Source organism: Otolemur garnettii, unplaced genomic scaffold, assembly GCF_000181295.1.
Source record: "Otolemur garnettii isolate 467f Iridium unplaced genomic scaffold, OtoGar3 scaffold00113, whole genome shotgun sequence".
Classification (NCBI taxonomy): Eukaryota; Metazoa; Chordata; class Mammalia; order Primates; family Galagidae; genus Otolemur; species Otolemur garnettii.
This window is the reverse complement of record NW_003852508.1, coordinates 6,018,905-6,030,992: the sequence shown is the minus strand read 5'-3', so window position 1 is coordinate 6,030,992 and position 12,088 is coordinate 6,018,905. Positions and strand designations below refer to the sequence as shown.

The following is a 12,088-nucleotide window of genomic DNA, read 5'->3' as shown; positions in this document are numbered from 1 at the left end:
TCAGCCTCCCAAGTAGCTGGGACCACAGGCGCCTGCCACAATACCCAGCTATTTTTTGGTTGCAGCCATCATTGTTGTTTTTGGCGGCCCGGGCTGGATTTGAACCCACCACCTTAGGTGTATGTGGCTGGCGCCTTAACCACTTGAGCCACCAGCACCAAGCCTAGACTTTATTTTAGTCACTTTAGATTTTATTTAATTTATTTTTTTACTATGTAGTAATTCTCACTGAAAAGATCTAGTTATCTAAGAAAAAGATTCAGGGATCGGTGGAGAGAAGGTGATTGGAAAGATCCCCTATATGGTCTGTCTAACAAAGGTACTAGAACTAGAGTATAAATGTTTTAACACAATAACTAAGTAAATGACACAAAGTCTGTGTTAACCCATTTGATGAAAATATTTCAAATTGTATATGAAAACACTACACTGTACCCCATGTTTGCATTAATGTACACAACTGTCATTTAATTAAAAAAAAAGAAAGAAAAAAAAAAGAAAAAGATTCAGGTAGTATTTAATGGACATAAATCCATAAAACTTGTCAGCGCTCTGATCCTTTATCTTCTGTGAGGTGCTACGTCTTATCCTGAAATCCCTTGTCTGATCTAAAACGAAATTCATCTCTTTCTCTTACTATACCTCTGTTAATGTACCATTACTGTTTATTGATTGTTTTATACAAACATATGTTTGTGTATTTTTTTATTCTACTGGATTGAAAGGTTTTTGAAGGCCAGTAATTACCTGTTACTTGATTCCATATCTCATTCATATCATTGATTTTCACATTGCTAAAGTAAGAAATTCAAATTGAGTTGAGAATAACCGAAACAATTATATAGAGTTTGACTTTAGTGGGCTCTTTGGAACCTGATACGGGGAACTGTAAATGTTTAAGAAGTGAAAATACTGTCTTATTTTCCAAGAAGTTTACATTGTACTCATGGGTTAATTTTTATGTCTTCTTTCTTAGGAAAACTACATCTCAGACCCAACTATCTTGTGGAGGGCTTATCCCCATAACCTGATGACGTAAGTTATTTCTAGCCGGGCTTTTTTGGTTAAGCACTAAACTCATGTCAATATTAACCAGAATTCCTTCTTGTTATTTTTTTAAGATATTAGACAAATTCATAAAAAAGGTAAATCTGTATCTTTGACAGTCCCACTGCCATAGAAAAAAATTTCTAGGCAGGGTGTGGTGGCTCATACCTGTAATCCTAGCCTCTCTGGGAAGCCAAGGCAAATGGATTGCTTGAACTCAGAAGTTCGAGACCAGCCTGAACAGGAGCAAGACCCTGTCTCTATTAAAAATAGAAAAATTAGCTGGGTGTTGTGGCAGGTGCCTGGAGTCCCAACTACTTAGGAGGCCGAAGCAAAAGGATGCCTTGAGCCTAAGGGTTTGAGGGTGCTGTGAGCTACGATGACGCCACAGCACTACTGAGGGCAACAATATGAGACTATGTCTCAAATACATAAAAAAATTCCTGTGTACTTTTTTTTATGTATACAGGCAGTCCACAGGTTACACATGAGATAGGTTCTGTAGTTTTGTTGTTAGGCTGAATTTGTATGTAAGTTGGTATAGGTACATTTACCTATTACCTGTAATAGCCTCCATTCTTTTTTTTTTTTTTAATAGCCTCCATTCTTAAGTGTGAGTTGTCAGTTGGATGTTTGTAACTCAGAAACTGCCTTTATAATCTTTTCCGCTTCTTTCTTAGCTTGAGACAGCTGATTTTAACAATCGTAATACTTTTTCCTTTCTTTTCTCTTATCCTTTCTCCTCACAACTCCATTTTCTCCATACTTTCGCACCTTTTCTTTGCTAAGAAAAGGGATTGTTCCTTTTCATCTCTCTAGCCCCCAAGGTTTCTGTACAGTGCTGCCAGGTTATAGTGCTCAGTGATTATAAAGATCTTCAGCTAAATTATTCATCCTTCAAGCCTAGCTCTAGGACCACTATCTATGTTAATTTTCCTTGCATCATTTTGGCTTATGTTTTATGAAACATCTATATATTGTTTTGATTGTTCTATAATTGTCTCATTTATGTAAGTCTTGTATTATGCCCATATGGACCCATAACTGTGTGTGTCTTGGCAGCAGTAGGAACTATCTGTTTTATATCCCTTGTTGTGCGAAGTGCTTGTCAACTGAGCATCGCTTAGTAAATACATCGTGATGAGAGAATTGGTGGAAAAGATACGAAGAAGGAAAGTAGTTCCCTGAAATAACATGAACGTGAATATCTTTGTTTTAAGTCCAACAATATTACCCCTCTACTGAACCATACTCTGAATTTTAAAAATTTTATTAGTTCAGTGTTCAGTGAACTTTTACAAACATCATATTTATGTGAAGGGAACTGTATTCGCCTTCTAGAGAAGGTGGGAAAGGGAGAATAAAGGCTAGAGGGATGTAGTATAAAGAGGAAACTGATTATATCTCCTCTAGGGCAGAAAGACTAGAGGGATAAAGTATAAAGAGGAAACTGATTTTATCTCCTCAAGAACCCTTCTATGTCTTATTTCTCTCTTTAATCTTGGCTCTGCTTCCATGTTCCAACCACAGAGAGGTACCATTTCTCTAAGAAGAAAAAAAGTCAGAGGATATTTGAAATGGGGATTATCCCACTTTCGGGTGATTATTAATCCATGCTCTGTTGATTATGTCTCTTATGTTTTCAGGAGCTGCCATGACATGCTAGTCAGAATTAACTAGCAGACAGGAGCTCTGGCTCCTCCAGCTAGTTTGCTTGCTAGCAGCCTTCTGCAGATAGTATTGTTATTATAGAATTGACTGATAGTGGGAATATCCTAGGGAGATGGGGAAAGCAGTTGTTGAAGAGTTGTTCCAAGGTATGCAGAATATTGTATGGAATAATACAACAGATGTAGCTACTTAGCATATTCGGATTTCCAGGACTTGTTTACTTTATTCCTTAAAAAATGATGCTTTAAAAGATATTCTTTTTTTTTTCAAGGTTGAAATATACTTTTTTATTGCTTAGTTTCTGAAATCCAGTAACTCATAGTGTAAGACAGAAATTCAGAGGAAAATAAAGAGCACATTCTGACAGCACATAAAGACATTCAGATGTGATATAAAAACATAAAAAGTTGATATATAATTAAATAAGTAAGATACTCTTCACTTTCTTCTGTTGTGCAGGTTTCAAATGAAGTTTTTCTACATATCACAGTTGGCTTACTGGCTTCATGCTTTTCCTGAACTCTACTTCCAGAAAACCAAAAAAGTAAGCTGGGATTTTATAGTTTTAAAAGTTTTGTTATTTTTTCTTTTTTGGAAAGTCTTTGTAAAATTAAGTATTTCCTCTGTCTTTGCTTCCCTCTCACTTTGACTCTTTTGGTCCTTCTTCCACCGTCCCCCTACCTTTACATACAGACGAAAATCCTTAAGTCTTTCTTTAAAAAAATAAGTATTTTAACATAGAGGGGATTCTTTTACATTTGACATTCTGGTTGCTCGTTTTACAATTACATTACTGGTAATGTAAATTAAAATTTGATTTTTTAAATGTAATATTAGGTGGGGGACAGTGGTTCATGCTTGTAATCTTAGCACTCTGGGTGGCTGAGTACAGAGGATTGTTTGAGCTCAAGGAGTTAGAGACTAGCCTGGGCAAGAACAAGACCCTGTCTCTGCTTTTAAAAAAAAATAGAGGACGGCACCTGTGGCTCAAAGGAGTAGGGCACTGGCCCCATATGCCAGAGGTGGCTGGTTCAAACCCAGTGCCAGTCAAAAACTGCAAAAAGAAAAAAAAGAAGGAAAGAAAAATGACTCAGGCATGGTGGTGTCCGCTTGTAGTCCTCCCTTACTTAGGATGCTAACGCAACAGAATTACTTGAACCCAGGACTCCAATATCAGTGAACTCTGATAATGCCACTGTACTTTAGCCCAGGCAACTGAGTGAGACTCTGTCTCAAAAATTAAAGAAGGTAAAATAAAATGTAGTGTTTATTTTATCTTATTGTTATTAGCAGTCTTTTTCATAAGTGAGGCAAAAGGGATTGGTCACATCTATAACTAACAGTTCTTTATGTAAGACGCCCCCCCCCAGAAAAAAAATTCAGTATTGAACAAAGAGTAAAGCATAGTTAAATATTTACTAGCATAGCCTTTCCAGAAATGTGTGGAACATTCCTTTTTTAGCTGTGTGGGAAAGGTATTTATTTATTTTATTTGGGCAAATAAAATATTTGAACTGTTGGAGGCCTGTAATATCTCTCTCTCTAGTTATCCCCTTAGTACTTCCTGAAGGCAGGCTTTCATGGTTTGGAAAGTCAACTTTATTTCCCTTATTTAGCTCTTTTCCTCTGCAACTTATGCTGACTCCTTACTGCTTTAAACTCAGAGTTGCCTCCCTGTGCTCTGAGGGTTTCTCCTGTCCAGGCCACCTCTTCCCTGGTTGCTCTTCATCTCTCTCTTTCTGCTTCATTCACACTGATGTTCACTAGTTCTATAACCCCAGCACATCTTTTTACTGGAATACCTTTTCCTTCTGAGAAATTAATCAAACACCATTATTTCATTTTGTTATAAGTTTTTTTTTCTTTAATCCCCATGTATGAAATGCTGTGTAGGATTTACTTCAAAATAATATTGGAGGCTTGGTGCCTATAGCTCAAGCGGCTAAGGCGCCAGCTACATACACCTGAGCTGGCAGGTTCGAATCCAGCCCAGGCCTGCCAAACAACAATGATGGCTGCAACCAAAAAATAGCCAGGCATTGTGGCAGGTGCCTGTAATCCCAGCTACTTGGGAGGTGGAGGCAGGAGACTTGCTTGAGCCTAGGAGTTGGAGGTTGCTGTGAGCTGTGATGCCATGGCACTCTACCCAGGATGACAGCTTGAGGCTCTGTCTCAAAAAACCAAAAAAAAACCCAAAATAATATTGGAATGGCTCGGCGCCTGTAACTCAAGCAGCTAAGGGGCCAGCCACATACACCAGAGCTGCTGGGTTCAAATCCAGCCCGGGCCTGCCAAACAACAATAACAGCTGCAACCAAAAAATAGCTGGACATGTCATGGGCACCTGTGGTCCCAGCTACTTGGGAGGCTGAGACAAGAGAATCACTTAAGCCCAGGAGGTTGCTGTGAGTTGTGACGCCACAGCTCTCTACCCAGGGTGACAGCTTAAGACTCTGTCTCAAAAAAAAAAAAAAAAAAAAATACTGGGTGAAGGGAAGTGTTGATGGCTATAGATAAAACAAGTCTGGTCATTTGTTAATAACTGTTGAGGCCGGGTCATAGGTTTATGGAGATGCATTATATTCTTTTTTTGAGACAGTCTCATTTTGTCACCCTCGGTAGAGTGCCACGGTATCACAGCTCACAGCAACCTCCAGCTCCTGGGCTTAGGTGATTCTCTTGCCTCAGCCTCCTAAGTAGCTGGGACTACAGGTGCCCGCCCAAACGCCCAGCTATTTTTTTGTTGCAGGTTGGCTGGGGGCAGGTTCAAACCTGCCATCCTCTGTATATGGGGCTGGCGCCCTACCTACTGAGCCACAGGCGCCGCCCGGAGATTCATTATATTCTTTATCCTTTGTACATATAGTTCTATTTTTCTACATTTGAAACCTTTTTTTAATCTCTTTACTTTGAGAAGCCTTCCTAAATAGAAGTATGACAACATGTCCAGTGACCAGTTTCTCTCTTCCTCCTCAAAAATACACTTATTTTTATATGTGCTGTGAATAGTTAATTCGTGATTTAGGCACTTGATTTGCTACTATTGTTGTGTTTTACGTGTTCTCTTATCCATCATCATTAGTGTCTGCTAAGATTAGAGGACAGCACCAAATCAGTGGCCATTTACTAAAGCACTTTAGGTCTTTTTATGTTGATTTCTTTTATGAAGTAGAATGTTTTTCCAGTTAAGTTGATTGTAAGGATTAGGATGACGATCTTTTATTTTTAAACCTTTGACTTAGAACTATCATAAGATAAAATTATCAGGCCTGCAGTTTCCAGCAGCCCTTCCATACTTAGTAAGCTCCTAACATGAGTCACAAATGTCCTAGAGCTGTACTGTCCAAAATGGTAGGCACTAGTCACATCTCAGTTAACTTTAAAAAGAGACAAAATTTGCTTTCTTGATCACACTAGCCATATTTCACCTGCTCATTAGCCACATGTGGTGAGTATCTACTATTTCAGACGAGAGATACAGAACATTTCATCATTGCAGTAAGTTCTGTTAGACAGTCCTACTCAGAATATGATAGTTTCTTGAAGTCTTTGTAATGTGGTTCAAATATTTAAAGCTTTCTTCAGGTATTTGTGTACTCCAGAACATAATACCATCATGTCTTTATCTTGTTCACTGACCGTGGTAACTAAAGAGAGATATTTCAGAGTAATTGTTCATTTTAGTTCCTGAAGCTCTTTTCTTATCAGTTTCTGCCAGATGGCATTTCTCCAGAAATGCAATCTAATTTTTATAGAATAATTTGCATAACTTAGAACTTAACTGAAACTATTTTTAACACCTACATATGACAGTTGAAAGTAACTGTTTCAAGTAATTAACATAATTTGAAAGTAACAGCTGCATATGTGTTAAACAGTTTCTTAAAATTTTCTCTATGAAAATTATTTTTGGAAGAAGTCTTTACTGGAAGAAACTAGTAGAGTGATTGTTTTGAACCAATCCTACAGACAAATAAAGAAAGGAAGACTTGTGCAGTGCCTGTGGCTCAGTGGGTAGGGCGCCGGCCCCATGTACTGAGGGTGGTGGGTTCAAACCTGGCCCCAGCCAAACTGCATCAAAAAATAGCCGGGCAGAACGGCAGGCACCTGTAGTCCCAACTACTCGGGAGGCTGAGGCAAGAGAATCACCTACGCCTAGGGGTTGGAGGTTGCTGTTAGCTGTGACGCCACAGCATACTACCCAGGGCAACATAGTGAGACTCAGTCTCTAAAAAAATAATAAAAAATAAATTTACAAAACAGAAAGGAAGACTCTTAATATCAGTTCAAGAGGTCTGTTAGTAACAAATAACTTAGTTTCTTTCAAGGAGAAAATTTAAATATGCCATGCTTGCTTTAATATAAATAGTATTCCATTTTGCTCACAAGAAGACTTATGCCATTTTTTAGCCAATTTAAATATATGTGCTTTAGGAAAATCATGAAATAAGCAAGTGTTTTATTTCTAATATTCAATTTTAGTTTAATTACACATACATATAATTGTATATCATATAAAGTATAAACTAAAAATAATGTTTTTCCCTATTCCTACTTCATGACAATTATATTCACACTTTCCATATGCAACTTTGATTTTTTTTTTTTTTTGAGACAGAGCCTAGGTAGTGTGCTGTGGCCTCACAACTCAACAGCAATCTCCAACCCCTGGGCTTAAGCAGTTCTCTTGCCTCAGCCTCCCAAGTAGCTGGGAATACAGGAGCCTGCCCTAGCACCTGGCTAGTTTTTGGTTGTAGTTGTCATTGTTGTTGGCAGGCCCAGGTTGGATTCAAACCTGGCAGTTCTGGTGTATGTGGCTGGTGCCTTAGCCACTTGAACTACAGGCACCAAGCCCAACTTTGATATTATTAATAATATCTGCCATTCATCACTAGCTAGCTAGTGCTACTTTTCAGATCATCTGAGTTTTTCCAGAGTACATCATCTTTTACTTGTCTCACTAATTCCACATTGGACATCTATAATCATTTTGAAATGGCATTTATTGATATTTTTCAGTTCAGGTTTATAGGTCTTACCCAAAGACATATTTGTTGTGGTAAATAATATAAGTCACACTGGATATGATGGCTTACGCCTGTAATCCCAGCATTTTGGGAGGCTGAGGTGGGTGGATTGCCTGAGCTCAGGAATTCAAAGCCAGATCCCATCTCTAAAAATACTCGGGCATTGTGGCGGTAGCCTATAATCTCACCTGCTTGAGAGGCTGAGGCAAGAGAATTGCTTAACCCAAGAGTTAAAGGTTTCTGTAAGCTGTCATGCCAGGGCACTATACCAAGGCCAACAAAGTGAGACTCTGTCTCAAAAAACAAACAAACAAAAAAGAACTTTGTAAAGATTTAAATGTAAGATAATTCCACTTGGGGGTTGGGGGAACATCTTTGCCCTATATTTAGTGTATATATATGATATTCAGTTGTAGCAAAGTTTATTTTTTAGTATATAAATGTGTTTTCTTTTTTTTTTTTTAATTAAATCATAGCTGTGTACATTACTGCAGTCATGGGGTTCAATGTGCTGGTTTTATATACAATTTGGAATGTTTTCATCAAATTGGTTAACATAGCTTTCATGGCATTTTCTAAATTTATTTTTTTATAATAAATTTAATTTATATGTTTATGTTTAATAAACATTGGAATCACAACTGAAAATGTCAACTTGGAAGTTATTTATAATTTTAGAATTTGTTGTGATTTAAATACATTATATTTACTAGATTTTCTATGAAAAATGAAAACTATCAGAATTAATTTATGATTTCGTGAAATAATATCATTATTTCATTCTTTGTTTTTTTTTTTTGTTTGAGACAAAGTCTCACTTTTTCATCCTGGGTAGAGGGCTGTGGAGTCAAAGTTCACAGCAACCTCAAACTTGGGCTCACGTGATCCCCTTGCATCAACCTTGTAAGTAGCTGGGACTACAGGCATCTGCCACAATGCCCAGGTATTTTTAGAGATGGAGTCTCGCTCATGCTCAGGCTGGTTTCCCACTCCTGAGCTCAAGCAATCCTCCCATCTTGGCCTCACAGAGTGCTAGGATTATAGGCATGAGTCGCAGCACCTGTCCTTGTTATTTCATTCTTAGATAAGCTACAGGGAGTGTTATCATTAAGAATATTTAAGAAGATTGGGCATGATGGCTCACACTTATAATCCTCCCACTCTGGGAGGCTGCAACAGGAGGATCATCTGAACTAAGGAATTCAAAACCAGCCTGAGCAAGAACGAGACCTGATGTGTACTAAAAACAGAAAAGTTAGCCAGGCATTGTGGCAGGTGCCTATAGTCCCAGCTATAGTGGCTGGGACTCGTATGTCTGAGCCAGGAGGCTGGGGCAGAAGGATTGCTTGAACCCAGGAGTTTGAAGTTTCTGTGAGCTAGGTTGACACCTAGGGCAATAGAGTAAGGAAAAAAAGGGAGGAAAAAAAAGAATATTTAAGAACTTGGGAAAACCTCTAATAATTCATTTCCATTATATATATTTTCTTCATTCAAGTATAAAAAATGTTATTCTTTTTTTTTTTTTTCTTTTTTTTTTTTGTTTTTTGGAGACAGAGCCTCAAGCTGTCCCCCTGGGTAGAGTGCCGTGGCATTACAGCTCACAGCAACCTCCAACTCCTGGGCTCAAGCGAGTCTCCTGCCTCCGCCTCCCAAGTAGCTGGGACCACAGGCGCCCGCCACAACGCCCGGCTATTTTTTGGTTGCAGCCGTCATTGTTGTTTTGGCGGGTCCGGGCTGGGGATTCAAACCCGCCACCTTAGGTGTACGTGGCTGGCGCCTTAGCCAGTTGAGCTATAGGCGCCGAGCCAAAAAATGTTATTCTTAAATAAATAAACAAAACCAGATGATGACATATAAAAAGTCTTAAATATAAAAAGTTTTCTCTCAGTCACTTTTTTAAAATTTTATTTTTTTCTTGTGGAGATGGGGTCTTGCTATGTTGTCCAAGTTGGGTATAGTGCCTATTCACAGCATTCATAGTACCTCACAGCCTCAAGCTCCTGATTTATATTTCAGCACTTTTATATTCACCCAGACTCCAGATTCTAGAGCAGTGATGAGACACCGTTGGATGCCTTGCTGACTCCCTTATTGAAATCTGCAGTATAGCCACTGAACCGATTGATGAACTTCCTCTAAGAGACCCAAAGTTTACCTAGCCTCTGTTCTTTCCCTTTCCCCATGCCCCGTGTCCTCGTGTAAACATGTAAGCCTTAGAAACCAGGGTGCTGGGCAAGGTCTTTGTTGTGAGCAAAGACGTGTGCGCACCCAGTCACTGAGGTTGTAACCCTATGGGAATTGGAGGATAGGACAAGGATGTGAAAAACAGCTATTTTCTGGATAAAATTTCTCATTTGAGAAATCATGGTATGCTACCCCCACTTCCATTGTTTGTTTTGTTTCTGGGTTTTTTTTTCCATTTTGAGACAACATGGACTGTCAAGGAATTTTGTTTGTTTTCTTTTTTGCCATTGTATTTTTTAATCATATGGAAATGGCTTTATCTAGAGTGTGTATTCTTCGATTAACCACAATTGCTACCATTCTTTGTGTTGTTTTACTCATTTCTGTCACTTATCTTTATTTTATTGATTTATATTTTTTGAGAGCGCCTCAAGCTGTTGCCCTGGGTAGAGCGCCATGGCATCACAGCTTGCAGCAACCTCCAACTCCTGGGCTCAAGCGATTAGCTTGCCTCAGCCTCCCGCCACAATGCCTGGCTGTTTTTTGATTGTTGTTGTCGTTGTTTGGCGGGCCCAGGCTGGATTTGAACCCACTAGCGCCAGTGTATATGGCTGGTGCTTTAGCCTCCTGAGCTACAAGCACCGAGCCTGTCACTCATCTTTAATTTAATTTTTTTGGTATTTTTGTTGTTACCCCATTATTTGGAGAGGACTTAACCCAAGGTCACATAACTAGTAAGAACCACTTATTCTGGCTATCCATTCTCTTACACATTTTTACTTTTTCATGGGAGGTTTTGAGTGTACAAACATTGCTTTAGAATATACACTATATGGCCAGGCATGGTGGTTCACACCTTAATCCCAGCACTCTGGGAGGCCATCTCTAAAAAAATAGCTGGGTGTTGGGTCAGGCACCTATAGTCCTAGGTACTCTGGAGGCTGAGGTAAGAGAATCACTTGAGCCCAAGAGTTTGAGATTGTTCTGATACCATGGCACTCAACCCCAGGGTGACTGAGTGAGACTCTTTCTCAAAAAAAAAAAAAAAAAAATTAAATTTAAAAAGAATATGCAGTTTATGTATAATTGTATGTAGCCGACTGCATCATTACTTAGAAAAAAGTTTCATGATAATTCTCCTTTCAGAAGCTATACATATCATTTTAAATATTCTTGCTTTAGGCATTTGCTGGTTGTGAAGATAGAAGCTGGGATGATGGCATTTTACCCTCTCTTATCCCGTAGCACAGTGGTTATAGTGCCAGCCACATACACTGAGGGTGTTAGGAGTTCAAGCCTGGCCTGGGCCAGCTAAACAACAAATGACAACTGCAACAATAAATAGCCTGTCATTGTGGTGGGCGCCTGTAGTCCTAGCTACTTGGGAAGCTAAGGCAAGAGATTCGCTTAAGCCCAAGAGTTTGAGGTTGCTATGAGCTGTGATGTTACGGCACTCTACCCAGGGCCACATAGTGAGACTCTGTTTCAAAAAAAAAAAGAAAAGAAAAGTTAGGGCTAAGATGCAAAGTTGAATCTGGGTTTTTCCTTAGCTAACACCAAATGCAATCATGTCCCTACCTGAGTTGAGGTATAAAGATAAAAGATAAGGCGAAGTGCAGTGGTTCACACCTGTACAAAGACAAAAGATAAGGCCAACTCAGTGGCTGAGTTGGATAAATTGCTTGAGCTCAGAATGTGACCCCATCTCTACTAAAATTAGAAAAACTATCTGGATGTTGTGCAGTTGCCTGTAGTCCCAGCTACTAGGGAGGCTGACACTAGAGAATCTCTTGAGCCCAACCAAGACTTTGAGTTTGGTGTGAAATATGATGCCATGTTACTTTACCCAGGGCAACTGAGCGAGACTCTGTCTTAAAAAAAAGAAAAGGCTCGGCGCCTATAGCTCAACCGGCTAAGTTTTTTAATTTCTTAAGTTATTAGTGCACTTTTCCATCAAATTGGTTTTTTTACATTGTCTTACACTAGTTTTCATGTAATAAAATGAGTTTAATTAGCATTTTTAAAACTAAAAAGCTTTCTTTTATAATTACTGAGAGTTTCCTTGGGCCGTTTTCTCCTTCCACGTTGGGAGCATTGGCTGACACAGCTGGAGGGATATGCCAGTATTTCCCATACCTAGTCATTTACAGCCACCTCCT

General features: G+C 39.0%; 1 protein-coding gene across 1 annotated transcript in view; it reads left to right on the top strand.

The window, feature by feature from the left end:
- The window catches only part of TRAM1 (translocation associated membrane protein 1), a 45,057-nt gene that overhangs the window by 17,417 nt on the left and 15,552 nt on the right, over positions 1–12,088 (top strand). The window contains exons 5-6 of the mRNA XM_003797258.3: positions 977–1,035; positions 3,178–3,262. Coding sequence (XP_003797306.1) covers positions 977–1,035; positions 3,178–3,262 — 144 coding nt within the window. The remainder of the gene's footprint in view (positions 1–976; positions 1,036–3,177; positions 3,263–12,088) is intronic.